At 40.8% G+C, this 19,388-nt stretch overlaps 1 protein-coding gene across 2 annotated transcripts in view; it reads left to right on the forward strand.

The window, feature by feature from the left end:
• Positions 1–2,613: 2,613 nt before the first annotated feature.
• LOC112160257 (aryl hydrocarbon receptor nuclear translocator-like protein 2) overlaps positions 2,614–19,388 on the forward strand; it is a 25,969-nt gene continuing 9,194 nt past the window's right edge. Inside the window, exons 1-9 of one of the 2 annotated variants that reach the window (XM_024294668.2) lie at positions 2,614–3,230; positions 9,919–10,030; positions 10,111–10,149; positions 10,228–10,269; positions 10,381–10,538; positions 10,618–10,700; positions 10,776–10,868; positions 16,622–16,739; positions 16,829–16,978. In XM_024294668.2, the coding sequence (XP_024150436.1) occupies positions 3,188–3,230; positions 9,919–10,030; positions 10,111–10,149; positions 10,228–10,269; positions 10,381–10,538; positions 10,618–10,700; positions 10,776–10,868; positions 16,622–16,739; positions 16,829–16,978 (838 nt within the window). In that variant the 5' untranslated portion in view covers positions 2,614–3,187. The remainder of the gene's footprint in view (positions 3,231–9,918; positions 10,031–10,110; positions 10,150–10,227; positions 10,270–10,380; positions 10,539–10,617; positions 10,701–10,775; positions 10,869–16,621; positions 16,740–16,828; positions 16,979–19,388) is intronic. The other variant, XM_024294667.2, reaches the window with a different exon arrangement.

A 19,388-nucleotide genomic window follows, 5' to 3' on the forward strand; every position in this document is an offset into this window, starting at 1 on the left:
GTTTCAAAACTTTTGGCCCCATTGGGGAAAGTGAAAAAAAAGATTTGAAACAGAAAAAAAAAATTTGAAATTAAAATTTGGAGTTTTTAAACCTAAAAAACAGAACATTTGAAGCTGAAAATAATTACATTTGTTTTAGAATGAGAAAAAGTTTTGGGGATTTCGCATTTTTTGGCCAAACACCAATATATTTCTCAATTTATTTTATTCGGGTTTCAAATAATTTTGGCAATAATTTAGCTCAATAGACTTCCAATAAGCTCCCTCCAAATTGGTGAGAATGGTTGTCATAGAAACAATGACTCAGACCAATCACTGAAACGTTCTGGCTTCAACATGGCGACATCTGTATCACAAAAAAAATCATAAATAAATAAAATAAAAAAAGGGTGACTGAATCAACTTCATTCCGTTAAAACCATAAGTAAACAGTTTGGCGTCACACTAAGTCCAGTTCTCCCATGCAGTCAATGACAAAACCATCTTCAGAACTCGCTGAGTTCCTTTCGGAGTTGCAGGGTTGCTGGAGCCTATCCCAGCTTGTGTTGGGTGAAGGTGGGGGTACAGTTTAGATTCCTAAATTCCCCTCACATGTTTTTGGCCTGTTAGGAGAATTTAGAGAGTTGAATATGCAAACTCCACATAGAAAAGTCCCAACCAGGATTCGAACCAGAGCCTTAATGTTGAAGGCAAGAGTGCTAACCACTGTACCACCGTATCAGTAATGATCTTAATGTTACAAAGTAACAAAGGTGTTGATGAAGGTCCTATTCTAATGATTACCCATCATGCCATTTTTTGCAGATGCAGATTGTGCCAAAATTATCAATGATTCTCAGAATAAATGCCACAAATATTTAAAAGTTAGTGGATACATTCAGATCATGTTAGTATAATTATAGTGTAAAACATGATTCACGTGTATGAAGTTCGATATATGTTGAAATTGTTAAATGAAAGTTCTTTTTCTTCAACAAATACATGTCTTTTGGACAGAAATACAAAAAAAGATTGAATGGTGTTGAATAAAAAATATATGTGAGTTTGTTAATGTTAACCAAACCGATTCAGTCTTTTGTCTGTGACATCAAGCCCTAAAACATAGAGTCTTAAGGAATTATTGTTTTTAGAAGAGTTTCTTTAGCAAATGTAGCTCTTTCCTAGCCAGCAAAACCGAGTGGGCCCATGTGGTTTAAAAGTGGACTGAAAATGTGGCCCTGATTGGGTTTGTCCACAGTTTCTGTGGTGGCCCCACCTGTCTTTGCCCACATCGGCTTAAGTGGGGACTCAGTGGGTTAGCTCGGTATGCTAGACAGCTGCCTGGTGGACAACAGATTCCCTAGCTCGCTACAGCGAAGCTTGCTAGCTCAATACAGAGGAGCTTGCTAGCATGGTGCAGTGGAGCCCACTAGCATGCTACAGCTGAGCTCGCTAGCATGTTACGGAAGACCTCACTAGCATGCTACAGTAGAGCTCGCTAGCATGCTACAGTGGAGCTCGCTAGCATGCTACAGAAGAGCTCGCTAGGATGCTACAGCTGAGCTCGCTAGCATGGTACAGTAGAGCTCGCTAGCATGTTACGGTAGGGCTCGGTAGCATGGTACAGTAGGGCTTGCTAGCATGCTACAGAAGAGCTCGCCAGCATGCTACAGTAGAGCTCGGTAGCATGCTATAGAAGAGCTCGCTAGCATGGTGCAGTGGAGCCCACTAGCAGGCTACAGCTGAGCTCCCTAGCATGTTACAAAAGAGCTCGCTAGCATGCTACAGTAGAGCTCGCTAGCATGCTACAGAAGAGCTCGCTAGCATGGTACAGTAGGGCTTGTTAGCATGCTACAGAAGAGCTCGCTAGCATGCTACAGAAGAGCTCACTAGCATTCTACAGAAGAGCTTACTAGCATGCTACAGTAGAGCTTGCTAGCATGCTACAGAAGAGCTTGCTAGCATGCTACAGAAGAGCTCGCCAGCATGCTACAGAAGAGCTCGCTAGCATGCTACAGAAGAGCTCGCTAGCATGGTACAGTAGGGCTCGCTAGCGTGCTACAGAAGAGCTCACTAGCATGCTACAGAAGAGCTTGCTAGCATGGTACAGAAGAGCTCACTAGCATGCTACAGTAGAGCTTTCTGGCATGCTACAGAAGAGCTCGCTAGCATGCTACAGAAGAGCTTGCTAGCATGCTACAGAAGAGCTCGCTAGCATGGTACAGCGGAGCTCACTGGTATGCTGCAATAGAGCTCGCTTCAGTGGAGCTTGCTATCATGCTATAGCAGAGCTTGCTACAGAGGACAAATCCATTTGGGCCCATATTCTCTGCCCAGTTTTAAACCATGTGGGCCTTCTTGGCTGATCATTGTTACCTGACTGATTGTTATATTCTATTTTAGGACTAGATGACACCTTTATTTCTCTAGTGACTCAATTTTTTTGCATAAAATCAAAGTTTTGCCAAAACCGCAAGTGGATTTAGTTTGTACTAGAACGTTACTATTACTTTCATAAAACATTTTTAGGCTTTGAAAGTTCTGAAATCTTCTAAGTGTTCGGATTCCCGGGTGCGACAGTGAACTTTCCTGTCCGGCCAGTCTGACCGCCAACCAGCACTGGTATTCATCCGCCGGAGGAGACCAGGAAGTACAGTCAGAGTGAGACGTCATTCCCGCCGAGGTCACGGCGCGAGGCAGCAGAACTTGGAGCAAAGTCAGCCCCCGATGCGCGCGAGGCTTTTATTCAGGTCACTAATTAATTAAATAAATAAATAAATAAAAAGCCCAGTTCGGGCTTCCCGCCTCAGCTGAGCTCTCCATTCAGAGCATAGCTCCAGATGAGCGCGTGGGGTTCAAGCGAGGCCAGCTCACGTGCGACAAACTCGCGTGCGTGTAGACAGAAATGAATGAACACACTATGAATGAGACAAAAGGAGAAGAGGCGCGCGCGCGAACCCTGCCCTCCTTTCCTCGTTTCCTAAAGGACGTAGGTCTCTCACGTTTCCGCCCCCCTCCTCCCCCCTTCCTCCTCCCTCACGCGACGAGGGGGGAAGAGGAGGGTGATAGGAGAAAAAAATGAAGTCAATTATACAAGCGCGCGGCTCCATGCAGCTCCCTCCTCTCCTGAACCTCTACAGCTGGTGGCGGAACATGCGCCGCGGCTCCGCGTAGCCTCCACCGGGAACACCGGCTCCGCTCTGCAGGCATGTCGGCTGACGGCTCGGACCCGGCGGCGGACAAACCGGCAGGTACCCGTTTATTTCACGGTGATGCTGCAGCGCTGTTTTCATTTTGGGGACACTTTTTATTCACTCATTTTTATGTGATGTTATTTATCACTTACAAAAAACAAAAAAAAACAAAAAAAAAAAAACAAACTCGTATTTAAACTAAAAAATTGATTCTCTTTAGTTTGTCTACGGGGCATTTAAAGCCGGTACCAGAAGCCGGTTCACGGTCACGGCCCCCTCCTTCACCGGTACTACGTGCTCGTCCCCGCCTGCACGCGCCCTGACAGAAGAGAGAGAGGGGACGGGAGGGGGGGGGGGGGTAGCCTCCCGAAAACTTCAGTAGAACGTCACCGTAGCCATGACAACGCTTTTCTCCGCCGTCGTTGTCACGGTCGTTCAGTCCTCGCGCTTCCCGCTAGCTTTCTTTGAGGAATCTTTAAATACATCTACCGAAACGTTACGGAAACCGGGGGGGCTCATTGGGTCACGTGCGCCCACGAGTTTCTTTTTTTCCATTCTGAAAGTGGGTCAGTAGATCAGTGGAGCAGCGATACCCGCTCCGAACAGCAGAGGGAGCCACTCTCTCCCTTTGAGCAGGAAAAGCATTCAAGGAAACCTCCATTTAATACTCGGAATGACTGCGTCATGGGGGCTTTGGGGGGGTTACGTTTAGTTACAAACGTCGCACTACTTTTAAAGGAGTGAAAATTGACACAATTTATTGTCTAGAAGCATTACTTTATATAAAAAACGTTGTTTAAATGAAGAAAAGATGTCATTTGGATCTAAATTTCACTGTGTAACCTACAGTTTTTACACTTATGCTCTTTTTTTGTTTTCCTTTTTTTTAATGAAATGATTTTTATGATTGAAACTAAAAAAAACTTTTCCAGACTACTGAGTGTGAAGCCAAACATGCAACTTCCTGGAAAACCAACCAGAACTTAAGACTCCTCCATTCATCATCCAGATCAGCTCCGTCCTGATCAGGCTCACCGGGTTCATCACTATAATGCCTCTCAAGTTGAAATAATATCTCTCATAGTTCAAGATCCAAACAGGACATCAACCGTCTCAGCCCTTCGTTTGTGGGTTTCATAACCGAACATGTGATGGAAAATCTGCAGGAAACAAGGTTCATTTTTCTGTCTATTGTGACTCACTCAAGCAGAAGCTACCCAGATTTTGCTGCACAATAACTCTAGGATTTCATGCTTGACCTCCCTGCGAGGGTTCAAAACTATCGCAGTAGTAGTGCGAGCCTCGAGGCGAGCGGCGATACGGAGCTCTGGAACAACGAGACTGTGTCTGGGAGCAGCCTGTGAGGAGCATGGCACACTGAAACCAGGGAGGGATAACACTGATTTGAGCCGTCAAAGCTTCCTACGCGAGGACTTAGAAGAGTCTTGCCTCTGGTAGTCGTTCATGTGCAAACATTCACAGGGATTTTATTTTCCTAGAAATACACGGCAACGCAGAACAAAGAAGCCTCTGTAACATGTGTGTTGTTGTGACACAGTTACAGCTAAAAAACGACAGAGAGATGACGGAAACAGCAGCAGGTTGTGTTAACATGTTCAGGTGGAATTTTCCTCAGGATGGAGGACATTTTTCAAAGAAAGTGAAGTATTCTGTCATCATTTAAAGCATTATGAGTCAGACGCAAACAAAAAATGAAAGAAACAAACAAAAAAGATGGTACGAGTGATGTAGAGAATATGCTGGGCGTGCCACAAGCTCCCAACTCTGTGCTAACAGCAACTAGGAGGGGAAAGGGGCGGGGCTTCCTCACCCACAACTCAGAGGTGAATTTCTTAAAAACTGCTGCTGCTCTGCAGAAACTATGTCCCAGAAAATAATACAAATTTGTCGATTTTAGTTAAAACAACTACACAATTATAATTAAAAAAAACCACTGAGAACACTTTGAAGATAGAGTTTATTAGAGGGAAAAATTGAGTTGTGTCTGTTTAATTCTGCGCCTTTATTATGGTATTTTAGCTCTGAATGAGGCCTTTTGGACGAAAAAAAGTAATAATATTCAGAAAAAACAAACTGCATCCACTGCAGCCTAAACGTTTTTTGTAAATAAGAAACTCTTGTGGGAACCTTCACAATTAAACCTCCTCTGCTGAGCATTCTGGTAGAGACGTAACAATTCACAATTCCATTCACAGTTTAAAAGTTACGATTTTGATTTTTTCCAATATTTTTTTTTCTCAACACAATGAATTAAAGGCGTTCTCTTTTTGGCCCTTACATCAAACTGATTTTTTTTCCTACTACCAGAAAAGGTTCAATACAAACAAACAGTGACGGACCGCTCTGCAATTTTTCTGGACCGTTGAACATGTTGACAAATTTGAATTGTTTTTTTTTTTTTAACGATTTTCAATGAATCGTTACTTCCTTACAGTCTAGTAAATCCTAAATGTGGTGATTGCTGAGGTAAAGCAATTTTCGTTAAATGGTGACACAAATGCTTTACAGGCTAAAAACAGAATAAAAAACTACGCCCTCACCTGACATCCAGACGTATAACATTGAACCCTTGAACACCTGAGACGTCGCTTAAACACAAAATCTTTAACATACTTTAAGTTTTCAACCGTTAACATGAGAATTCCTGCAGATTTCCTGCTTGTCTCCTTCAAAATTTACTGGAATTATCGTGTTCATGGTTGAAAACTCACAGTAAATCAAAGAACATTAACACTGGAGCCTCACTGTTAAAGTATAAATAGAAACTGCAGTGGAAACTGGGCTTGATGCTGATGTGAGGACATGATATTCTGGGGATCTATCCACACCAGCCACAGACTAGAGCACAAAGTCAAGGCCCAGGGGCCGGATCCGGCCCTCCGGGTACTTCCACCCGGCCCTCCAGATCATTTTATTTTATTGTTAATAATTACCCGATGTTATCTTGCTTTTACTTTTAACTTGCATAATTTTGCCAAAACATATTTTTATGGAGAGTAAAATATTATAAGTTATTTAAAGTTTAAGTTGATTTATTCTGGAATAATATTCCTGCCTTTTTAATATTCATAATTATGTTAAAAACTTACAGTTTTAAAGTTTTAAAAATTAGCATTCTGCTAGCTTTTTGGATTATTTTGACATTTACTAAGATTTTTTAGGATATTTTGGAGTTTAACTAATATTTACCTACATGCTAGCTGTTTTGGCTAATTTAGGCTTTTTGTGTTTTTTAGGGTATTTTGAAGTTTAGCTATTTTTTCAGCTTCATGCTAGCTGTTTTTGCTAACCTATTTTTTTAGGGCGGTGGGTGTTCAGGCTAATTTGACATTTAGCTAGTATTTTAGTTGGCTATCTGCTTTGGTGATTTCAGCTATCAACTTCAGCGTTTACAGCTATTAGCCTCAGCATCTTTAGCTATTAGCTTCAGCATCTTCAGCGTCCAAATTCATCTTCCAGCATTCACACTAGCATTATCACAGGTAATGCTATATATCTAGTTCATAATTATGTTAAAAGTTACAGTTTTAAAGTTTTAAAAATGTAGTTTTAGAGTGTTCAATAAATGTTTATCCTGTTCGTCCCTCGATCTAAGGTGTGTTTTGGATTTTGGCCCCTTGTGCGGTTGAGTCTCACACCCCTGGACTAGAGGATGTCCCCATGGGATTCCCTCTGATCCAAGCAGTCAGACCCAGGAGGTCTCACAAGGAGGGGGAGGATCAACGGATCAATATTTATAGAGTAAAACACATCAAAGTAAAAGCAAATGTAAAAAAAACAAATAAACTTGGATATACATCCAAATTTAGTCATTTATGACATAAAAAGGGTTATTTTATCTGGAATCTTAGAAAAAAACATTTTGAGTTTTCACTCCTTTATGACTGCTTTCTCCTCAAAAGTTGCTCTGATTTTCCTGCTTTTTGTTTAATCTAAATTGGGTCAGATATTGTTCCCTTTGAAGCGATTCATGTGGATATTAAAGGCACACACATTGTTGCAGACGTGCTTGTGGGTCATCTCCTGCATACTCTTCATCATCGTCCCTCCTGTGCGGTGCTGGTGGCGTGTTTCAGCCAGCCGGCGTGTCTCCCGCTGGCCCGTAGACCCGGCCTTTTCATCAGCGCCCCCGTCACGACCCTCGGCTCTGGCGTGACTCACTTCGTTGCACGGCTGAACGTGCCAGCCTGCTGAAAGCCGGGGGCGTCACTTCCTGAGTGTGGCGCCGGCGGGCAGCAGGACTCACACAGGTGTGGAGGAGAAACTTCCGGGATGACGAGGCCGGAGGAGATCCACGTGAAGCTTGCACGCCTTTAGGTTCTGCATCCAAAATGACCCACTAAACTCCACAGCAGGGATTAAACAAAAGGATGACAACATCACTGAAACTCCTTTTTAGTGGAAATTGGTTCCAACTGTTCAGAACAAGTGAAAAATATGAGACAAAGCTAAGAGCTTTCAGTCTTCTGGATAAAAATATGTTTTTTTGTTCAGTTTTCACCAAAATATCTTCCTCTCCAGAGGGAGTCCTGTTCTCCTTGACAAGCTTTTATGCCAGTTTTTCCTGAAATGATGTCACAATTGAAAGTATGTGATCCTGGAAGAAAGTGGGTCAGCGTTATATAAGCTTTAAGACAAGCAGCCCAGACCCCGTTTATCCTGCCGGGCCTTTAAAACCCCCAAACTGCCCGCACCGCCGAGCGGAGACTTGGCCACGATTCACAGCGGCGTTCGACTAGAGGAGGCATGAATGTCTGGAGGCAGTGGAGGTGTCTGTTCATCTTTTAGGTGTTACCTCTGGTCTTTTAAATATAATGATTTTGTTTTTAGCCAATGAAAAAACAATGTTGTTTTCTAGGACATAGTTTCTGATGAGCGACAGGAGTTCATTAGAAATTCATCTCTGAGTGTGGGCTCCTGTCACTCCTGTTTACACTCTCCCACTGGCTTACAGCCCGTCACACCCCCAGACCCAACATTAGCGGTGTGACTAAAATGTTGAGTAATATCAGAGCTATAGTTAGACAGTTTAGATCCAGATCCCAGCTCAGACGAGGTAAACAAAGACGTTCATGGATCTATTTGTCTGACGGCTGATGCATCAGAATGGAGCGGAGCAGGAAGAGCATTTTTTCATCTGATCCTGATTCACAACGATTTGAATTAAGAAATACTCAAAAAATCTATTTTAATCTCAATTTTCTTTTAAAACATATTAAAAACACAAAAAACATAATTTTCATCAACTTTTTTTTCTAGGATGTTTTAATCTTTTTGTCTACCTTTGTCATGGGAGGGATCACACATCGATATAAGGTGGGGTCATCTGGACCCCATAAGGGTTAAAATCTAAAATGGGTCATTTCTGACCCTAACACGAGTTTAAGGTTAAAACTTGACCCAAAAACTTTTTCTCAATGTTTCTTCTTGAATGTTTTTCTGTCATTTTATTGAAAATGTAGAAACTTTTTGTCTTAATCCTTTAACTCCCGAGATGTCACCGCTGACCCCTAAACCCAAAATCTTTAGCCCACGTGATAACTGCTAAAAAGTTACCGTAAATCAAAGAGCATAAACGCTAGAGCTCCAGTATTAAGTGTAAGTGTCCACTAATGTTCAAACACTGAGGTTGATAATCTATTGTTGGAGGCTTGAATTTATGCAAAAAAAGTCCAGATATTGATCAGACTCGACCGTTTAGATAATAAAAGTGAACCTTCCTGTGGTTTTAGTTCATGCTTCTCAAACCAGCTCAGAGACCATAATGACAACACAGGGATGCCCACAGCATCACACTGCCTCCACCGTGCTCCTCATTCTCTTGCCCGTCTGTTTCTGAGATTAGGATTAGCAAATCTCACGGCCTGAGAGAATTAATCCAAGCAGCTGCCCGCTGTCACGTGTCTGCGGCCACATGACCCTCTGACCCAGATGTGAGACTCAGATTCCCTTTTACAAGATGTTTGAATCAATTTGTTTCCACGTTTTGGTTTACAGAGCCAGTCGATCATCCATGTATATAACTTTATCAAGGTTTTGGTCCGGGGGCCGGATCCGGCCCTCCAGATCATTTTATTTGATTGTTATTAATGATCCGATGTTATCTTGTACTTATTTATAACTTGTATAATTTTGACAAAATATACTTTTATAGAGAGTAAAATATTGAAAGTTATTTAAGTTTAAGTTGATTTATTCTGGAATAATATTCCTCCTTTTTATTATTCATAACTGTAGTAAAAAGTTACAGTTTTAAAGTTTTATTTTGAAGTGTAGCTATTTTTTTAGCTACATGCTAGCTGTTTTGCCTAACCTAAGTTTTTTTTTGTCTGCTTTTTTGGCTAATTTCACATTTTCACAATTTCACAATTTCACAGCATTTTCATCACTCAGCTTCATTGTTTTTAGCTATCAATTTCAGTATCTTCAGCCACTAGCATTAGCATCTTCAGCAGCCAAATTCAGCTTACTGCATTCACACTAGCATTATCACAGGTAATGCTATACATCTAGTTCATAATTATGTTAAAAGTTACGGTTTTAAAGTTTTAAAAATGTAGTTTTAGAGTGTTCAACAAATGTTTATCCTGTTCGTCCCGTGACATAAGGTGTGTTTTGGATTTTGGCCCGTTGTGTGATGAGTTTAACACCCCTGATGTTTATGAATCAGGAACATCTCAAGCTTTGCTCACCCCCCCCTCTCATGGTTGTTTGCATGTATCAGATTGTGGCGAGGAGGAGGAGGGATCGTGCACAGCAGGATCCTCGATGCCAGCTGTCGAGCTGCCAAGAAAACGAAAGGGAGATGTCGAGGAGAGGTCAAACACCCACGCGCAGTAAGAGCCGGCTCTTCACGCACAGTGGTGTGCCGCTTTTTTGCTTGAATTTCTCCATCAACATTGTAATCTGATTACAGGCACGGCCTCGACTGCCAAATGGACGATGACGTCAGCAGGTACGCTCAACGCTCGCCTTCACGTTTTGACATCTGAGGATGCTGGTCTCAAACTGAAATCCGTAAATGTATTTGCAGATCTGAAGGCGAGGATCAGCAGGTCAAAATGAAATGTTTCAGGTGAATACTTCAGCTCTGTCTCCTGTACCCGTCAGTCTAACGCACTAAAGTCTTGATAAACGTGGGGTTAAATGATGTGGTGGACTGTGTGAAAGCTGAATCTGCCTGCAGGGAGCCTCACCGCCAGATTGAGAAGCGGCGACGAGACAAAATGAACAATCTCATCGACGAGCTGTCCGCCATGATCCCCGCTTGTCAGCCCATGGCGCGAAAACTTGACAAGCTAACCGTGTTACGGAAAGCCGTCCAGTATCTGAAATCCCTCAAAGGTAACCCACAATACCTGAAGAAAGTGTCAGCGGCGAGGGTTTTTGTTTGTTTTCTTCAGTTGTTTACGTGTGTTTACAGCTGGGACGAGCGGCGCCTTCACAGACACCACCTGCAAGCCTTCGATCCTGCCCCATGATGACCTCTGGCACCTGCTGCTCCGGGTGAGCGCTCATTCAAGAGTTCTTCAATCACCCCCCACGAGTCTGCCTCCTAACACCTGTCCTCATCTTCACCAGACGGCTAACGGCTTCCTGTTAGTCGTGAGATGCGATCGCGCTAAAATCCTCTTCATCTCAGAGTCCGTCTCCAAGATCCTCAACTTCAGTCAGGTTTGTTGCACCTTCGCCGCACAGCAGAAACGTCCTCCCGCTTACAGACACACCGGATGTCTGATCAAGTCCCTTCAGGTTAATCGTGTTTTACAGAATAGTCTCTAAACTAAAGGTCATCCGCCTCGTGGAGGTCAGATCGTTTTTGTCTGCTGACGTTCTGAACAGCTGAGCCGTGTTGTCAGTCAGCAAGGTAAACCACTTCTTCAGTTTAATGACTCTGAGCGAGCAGGTAGGAGCAGAGATTAGGAGGGATCTACTGAGAGAAGCTTCAGAAGAAACCTGATACCAAAGGTCAGGATGAGGGGACTTAACCAGTGAACCGTGACTGGATACATACAGCCGCTTGGGATACTGTCTGGGGAACAAAGTCTGTTGTTTTAGCTTTTTTATTCCAATTGAACTATATTTGAAATATATATATATATATATGGCTGTGAACATTAACGCACGCGATTAATCAAAAAAGAATGAATGCGTTAACATGTATTAACACAAATGAATCAAAGAAACAGTCCTTCACTTCAATTCGGCGGGTCGGGTTTACACAGCGTGTGTTGAAACATTTTGTCGGGTATTATTCCACTTATACCATGGGCACGTACAAAAGAAATGAATATTCAATCGGTACTTTATTCTTGCTATTTTTGTGGTTTTGATCACTTTTTCACAAAAGGAGGACAGTTTGATCCATGGTCTAATGCCGTATAGTGCAAATAAATTTTACCTGGTAAAACATTGCTGTGAATCGTGATTAATCACAACATAAAGGTGTGATTAATCAGATTTTTTTGTAATAGACTGACAGCAGTAATTAAAAATAAACGTTCTAAATGTCGATTTTCGTGTGTGATTTTATATTGTGATTGTTTGCAGATAATAAATGGCTGGCAAATACTGAGACAAAAAAAAAGCGATTAATCGCAATGAATTTTTTCCAGGTTTGCGATTAATTAGTTAATTTTTTTTTAATCGATTCCCGGCCCTAATATATATATTAACCAACCATTATTTTAAAATGGGAAGGGGACTGACATGAATTTTCCACAATATTGTCTAAAAATTGAGGAAACTCTGCGGTTCTGGTGTCTTAAGACAGCTCTTTGGCCTCGGCCATAGTGGAGTTTGGAGTGTGACTGAAGTTGTGGAAAGTTGTCCTTTTCATAGTTAAAGAGTTCAAACAGGTGTCATTAATACAGGTATTAAATGGAGAACAGAGGACCCTCTTACTGAATAAGTCACAGGTCTGTCAGAGACAGAGAACTTTCCTGTTTGTAGTAGATCAAATACTTCTTTTCCACCATAATTTCCAAATTAATTCTTTAAAAATCAGATCATGTGATTTTCTGGATTTCTTTTTCTCATTTTGTCTTTTGTAGTTGAGGTACATTTATGAAGAGAATTACTGGCCTCTCTCATCTTTTGAAGTTGGAGAACTTTCACAACTAATACTTTTTTGCCCCACTATATATGGAAACGTGTGTTCATGTTTAATGATGGTATCCTGTATCATAATGATGGTATCCTGTATCATAATGATGGTATCCTGTATCACTCCATTATAAATAACTTTCAGTTAAATGATGGACAAACATCATCATCCAATCACTGATGTCACACAGTACCTACCTTTTATCAAGTTTCTTGTTGTGTTTAGTTTTTTGTTTAATTTAATTCATTTTGTTTTCTGGGAATTACTTTTGTTTTCTAAAATGTTTTTTTGTTTTTAAAATTTGTGTTGTTTTCTTTTCTAAAATGCTATACTGTTTTTTAAAATATTTAAAACTTGTAATGTTACAGCATTTTATATATTTGTTTATTTTTCTTCTTTTATGGTAGCTACAATACTCCATCATCAAATCCATTTTGTACCCAGATTAGCTTTAATTCTGTAGTTATAAGTTTATAATAAATGATCATTTGGCTTTGACAACCCAAGGCTGAGTATAGACGAATCTATGACAATCAGGCTTAATGTAACTTAAATACTGTATATGGAAGATTTTCCTGTAGGTCATGTGTCCAAACTTTTTCTTAAGATAGCCACAAAACTGTTTTCTTCTATATAACATTACCTGTGATAATGCTAGTGTGAATTCTGTAAACTAAATGTGTCTGCTGAAGATGCTAGTGCTGATAGTTGAAGATGCTAAAATTGATAACTAAAGACGCTGAAACTAATAGCTAAAAACGCTGAAGTTTATAGTTGAAATGGCTGAAGCTAATAGCTGAAAACGCTGAAGCTGATAGCTAGCTAAAGTATTAATAAAATGCCAAATTAGCCTTAAAAAACTGAAAAATTTCAAAATTAGCCAAAACAGCTAGTGTAAACCTGAAATATTAGCTATATTCCAAATTAGCCTAAAAAACTGAAAATATCCTAAATTAGCCAAAACAGCTAGCATGTAGCTTAAATATAAGCTAAATGCCAAATTGGCCTAAAAAAAACTGGTAAAATGGTTAATTTAGTCAAAACAGCTAGCATGTAGCTAAAATATTAGCTAAACTAAATTAGCCTAGGGCTGCACGGTGGTGCAGTGGTTAGCGCTCTTGCCTCACAGCGAGAAGGCCCCGGTTCGAATCCCGGCTGGGACCTTTCTGTGTGGAGTTTGCATGTTCTCCCCGTGCATGCGTGGGTTTTCACCGGGGACTCCGGCTTCCTCCCACCGTCCAAAAACATGCTTCATAGGTTCATTGGTGACTCTAAATTCCCCCTAGGTGTGAATGTGAGAGTGAATGGGTGGGATTGAGGCCCTGAGACAGACTGGAGACCTGTCCAGGGTGAACCCCGCCTTCACCCTTCAGTAGCCGGGATAGGCTCCGGCACCCCCGCGACCCCGAAAGGGAAGAAGCGGACAGGAAAATGGATGGATGAATGAATGAATAAATAAGCCTAAATAACTGAAAAAAGCCTAAATTAGCCAAAACAGCTTGTGGCTAAAATATTAGCTAAACTTCAAAATAGCCTATGAAATTCTTAGTTACTGTCAAAACAGTCAAAAAGCTAACATAAAAAGAGCTGAATATTTAAATAGATGAAAGAGCTGAAGAGCTATGGCCACCAAAAAAAAGAAAAATATTAAAGAAAAAGTGAATCACTATCACACCTATAAATATTCTCTCCTCTCCCGTCATAGTTCAGACTGCAGAAGGTGGAATCAAAAGTCACGTTCTGAGTGAGTCTCGATCGGCGTTTCTGATAGCAGTGGGGGAGGGGCAAATGTGGAGGTGGGCTGGATGCGGCCCGCGGGCCGCGGGGACCCCTGCTTTACATTTATGCCACTTGGACAATCAACCCAACAAACTGTCAGTTTTGTGTAAAGTCTGACAAGAAACGAAATGTCTGCACAAACACACACTTCCAAGCATGGTGGTGGAGGGGTGATGGTTTGGGCGAGACAATGGTCTGCATTGTAAAGCAGAGTGTGACAGAGGCAAATGTGAGGCCATCTGTCTGACAGCTGAGGCTCAGCTTAAAACAGGGCGAGATAAGGATCACTGTCAGTTTTCAGTTGGGATAATTATCCCAAACGCACCAATCTGCAACAGGAGGACAGCTGAAAAGACATCAGTCCAGGTGTAACAATGGGCCAGTCTGAGGCAATCCTCTCTGAAATCCCACATTTAAAGGGCTGGGTAATAGATAACTGCCCTGTGAACTCCCTGAACTCAGACCAAACCGTAAAGAAGAATGGAAGTGATGACCTCAGAGAAACACTGTCATGTTACATGGAAGCAGCAGTTAAAATCAGCTTCTGCTTTTATCTGTAATCAAACTATCATCATTTTTTAGCGTTATTTAACCCTAATGTTGAATAACTTCTAACCACTAAGAACATTTGCATTACAGTGTTCCCTCAATAACTGCAGGAGTTCATGTAATAAACTGCTGTAGGTGAAATCTGCAAAGTAGGACTGTCGATGTTTTAAGGTTGTAAATTCCTCACTACACACTTTTCTCTCTTTATTTAAACTCTCAATGACTATCTCTCTTCTAGCATAGCTCCTGTTCGCTTCACTTGTCAAGGCTGGGATTGTTGTTCAGTGTTTGACCAGTTAGTGTGGTTCAGTTTTGTTATGAAAACACTGAACATATTTGGGGCTCTGTACTTCCTACCCACCAGCCAATCAAAAGCCACGCCCCTTAATAAAATATGATATTTTAATTAACTTAAAAAAAACAATAATAATTCAAGAAAGTAAATCCTGGCTGTTCATAGTTGTTTGGTGTAAGTCTAAGGGAAATTGTTCTCTGCAGACAGTGGCCTCCAGTGGTCATTTCAGGAACTGCAGCGTTCTGTGCTTCCTGATTTGTGTGTTTGGGAAAGTGGGGACTTGGTGTGCCGTTTCTCTGGTTTACAGTCAGATGAAGGGATGCCTCTTTTTCTATGGGGTGAATAAACTTTGTCTTGGCTGTTAGAGACGGAGGATGTGGCTAACACAGACGGGGTTTTGCATTGTTTACACCCGGCTGTGCACACCTGTCTGAATAGTGGAGATTTTTCCTGGGATTCTCTCTTCCCACTGCATCTTCACACATGATGGATATGATGCTTCTGCTTCAGCTAAACCCTCATTATTCAGTTTGTGCTGCGACTTGAAAGTAGACGAATCTTCATTAAGTTGCTGATGTACATCACAGAGTTACTTTATGTTTCATTTTCAAGTTGTATCATAAATATAAACTAAAGGCGTTTGCAGCATTGTATGGCCTTTAGCACCAAACTCCTCCTCCCTCTTTTGACTGCCAGAGGGGATGCTACACGCCCCTCTCTCCCCGCCTCCCTGATCAGAGCTTCACGAGAAAATTAATGAATAAAACCCTTTTTCAAAAGGGTGCTGTAGCTTTTATTTCCATAGCAACCATTTTATTTTTAGTCTCCTGGAGCTGACGAACAGGTCAATGTCATTTTCAAATGAATCGGCAAAAGTAGATTTTTTTAAATGCCTTGGGACCAAAGATTTTTTGTTGACCCACATTCCTAATATGTTCATATTGTTTCATTCAGCTCGAGCCAACGACTCATGTATTCATTTTCCACAATATTTTAGTTAAAAATGTGCGAGCATCAAGACAAATACCACTTTTGCGAGCTTGCCACGCTGACGCAATTCAAGATCTACAACTTCTCAAACCAACATGTTTCACTCAAGTAGCTTCTCATTGATGCTAGAGGAGCTCCGAGCCAATGGATCGGAACCATAGAAAAAGTTTACTATTATTTCATGTAAACCAAAGATGACTTTTTTTAAATTTAAGATTGCTGCCTCATACCGAGGTCAAAGGTCAACTTTGGGTGTGGTTGTCGACTGAAGCTGATTTGATTGAGGTTTTTCAAACAAAAGTTTCCTCTTCCCATATTGTAGGAAAAGGTAAAAATCATCACAATTTGCCACAAAATGGTTGCTAAAACTGCGGTCACATATCCCAAAATGCCACGGCGCAGCAACCTAAACGCAAACCTTCAGGAAATTTGGCAGGTGACCGCTTGGCAGCATCTGTAAGCATGAGGTGGCAATCAGGAATTGTGAAATCTGGTTCTTTAGGACTTCTGTAGGACACAGACCTGCAGTCCTTCATAGCCAGCAGCAGTTTTAGACCAGACCTCTTTGTTTGTTTTGCCCTGTAAATGCTCTCAAAACTCTTTAGTTTTAGCAAACACAAAACGTCTTTTTTTAGACGGTTTAGTCGATATGTGCTCTAAATAGAACCAGAAGTTATGTCAACAAGCTGAGTTTGTATTTGTTTGCAGTTGGAGTTGACCGGCCAGAGCTTGTTCGACTTCATTCACCCCAAAGACATCAACAAAGTAAAGGAGCAGCTGTCGTCCTCAGAGTTGCTCCCTCGCCAGCGCCTCATCGATGCATCGAGTAAGATCAGTGTCAGAATCCTACTCCTACATAGATGTGTTTGTTCAAAGAACCCTCTGAGTCTGGAGTGTCCTCTGTTGTGTGTGTAGCTGGAGTTCAGGTCCCGGTGGAGGCCCCCGTCAGAACCCACCACATGTCCACCGGAGCTCGCCGCTCCTTCTTCTGCCGCATGAAGCACAGCCGGGTTGCAGGGAAGCACGAGGACAAGCACGCACTGCCCAACGCCTCCAAAAAGAAAGGTGAGTGGAGGCTGAGGCCAGCGAGGCTGAGGCCAGCTCCCCCTCTGCAGGTGAAGTGTTCTGGTGGCTGCGCCGCACACCTGTGGCGGACATGTGACAGGCAGCTGAAAGCCACACTCCTGCCGATGGGGAGAGTGATTGTGAGGCATGACCGGGCCGGCTGATGCTTATCAACTGATCCGAGCGGTGTTTAGAGTCTGAGGAGCGTTCTGAGGTTCACATGACCAGCAGATGCTCTAATCCAGCGCAGAGTGGAATTCTGGGAAAAAAAAACAGGAAAAACATGCAGACTGGGAGATGAGGAAAACTTTTAGTCTAAGAAAACATTTATCGAGGTATTCTAATAATGCCATCACTGTAGCTTAATTGATTGAATGTTTCAGCAAAAAACCCAATCAAATCTGAAAGTCCTAAAACAGTCTAATCTTTATTCTGGACTCTAAGGACCAGCTTTCATAATCCTACTTTATTATTGCACACTTGAGCCAAAATTTGACCCCTGCCAAAAACTCACCAAAATTTGCACACACCTAGTAGTCGGTGAAAATGAATTTTTGACACTGACCTCCCAGCAAGTATTGCATCACAGCGAGAGAAACCATAAAAAAATGAACGGAAACAGAATCCCTTTTGGAGCTCAGAGAACATGCTTCAAAATCACTAATGAAACAAAGACACACGTGTCGAGGATATCCTAAAAATGTGGGAATTTTGGCCATTTTCCTCATTTTTCCACAATATGGGAAAATGACATATTTTAGACTTTTTTTCTCATTTATTTTTATCTTAATTGTCGGGGCATATTTGTTTAAGGAAGTGAAAAAATATCAAGTTTTTACCAGATAAAATTCACAATCAAAGTCCAAAACGACTGATAAGAAAACTTTGATGACCCAGCATTCTAGCAGCATTTAAACACATCACTCACAGATGAATCTAGGAGACGTGAAAACGGTCTCACATCGGGGGTAAATACGGCTTTCTGTGTGTGTATCAGGAGATTTGTGTATAATTTTTAAAGATTTGTGTGTGTAGTTAATTTTAAGCTATTATTTAAAATTGTGCATGTGTAAATGGTATTTAGTGTTTTTTATATTTTTTAGGTTTTTGATATTTGAGTGGACATGTGAATATACAATTGCAAGTACACAGTTACGCACAAAATGCATTGTATGAGTTACAAATCAAGAAGTACACACACTTAACTCCTGAGTCTATTGTCTCTCCATCACAAACAAGCATCCAACTGTAAAGGTTTGGCGCCCCTGTGTGGCAATTTGAAGAATTGCACTTTAGCACTCTCAAATCTGTTCATTTCTTTTTCATAAGTTTTAAATAAATGGACTTAAAGCACATTTCTCTTTGAAAACTTTGGAAAATATTTGCGACACTTTAAACCTTAACTACATGTTTATTAGATTTTATTCTTGTGGAAATTTACCTGAGAAATGTTAGAGAGTTTAAAGAAACATATATTTGTGTATTTCAAGGGCAAAGTTAAAAGATAAGTTCAAGTCTAAAATGTCAAACTTTCACATTTACATTTATTCATATTATAGGAAGATGAATTAAATCAAAATGTAATGAATAAAATGAATATTTAAGGATAAAAACAAGAAAACTTAGTTTGTGACCAATACACACGACAGAAGGACAAGTCTTCTGCCTCCAATTACTATTAAACAGATTTTTTTTTTTCTTTTCTTTAATGGAAAACGTTCAAACTAAAAGCAAAACAATAATCTTGGAGAAAAAGATGTGAAGTTTTGTAGTTAGGAACATTTGTTTATTGTACTACAGATCAAATGTAAACTAAATCTGCTTTAAAACAGCTGAGACTTTTAAAAAGATCCATCTCTGTTTTTTAATGACAACTCCTCTGGAAAAATTTGAAGCTTATAAATGTATTCTTAGCAATAACTTCTAGACCCTATAATATAAGGATGACTGTTTGGAACCTTAAAGATTTAGTCTTTTATTTTTACACTAAAAAATATACGGTAATTTGGGTCCCATGAATGGTGAAAGTTCGACCTTAACTTTTAACACGGTGTTTAGTGTGTAGAGGTTGAAACCATCTTAAAAATGTGCACAGCGATACATGAACAATAGCATTTTGAACCCAGAACCCTGAAATGTGCATCCATGCATGTTTATGTATACTTTTCATAGGAAGTAGCTGCTTGAACATGTGTGTTTTTTTTATTCAAACACATTATCAGAACAATATTTAGTACAATACTCGAGACACTCCAGAAAAACAATGAACAATATAAAACAGAGATAGTCAATAAAAGAGAAAAAGAAAAGAAAGTGTGGTGTCTGCTCAATCAGAAGTAATACATTTAAAAAGTTTTAATACATATTTTACATGTTTTTTACAAGTTAAGATCGTTAAAATCATTTAAGG

This window comes from Oryzias melastigma, linkage group LG23 (assembly GCF_002922805.2).
Source record: "Oryzias melastigma strain HK-1 linkage group LG23, ASM292280v2, whole genome shotgun sequence".
In the NCBI taxonomy this organism is placed as follows: domain Eukaryota; kingdom Metazoa; phylum Chordata; class Actinopteri; order Beloniformes; family Adrianichthyidae; genus Oryzias; species Oryzias melastigma.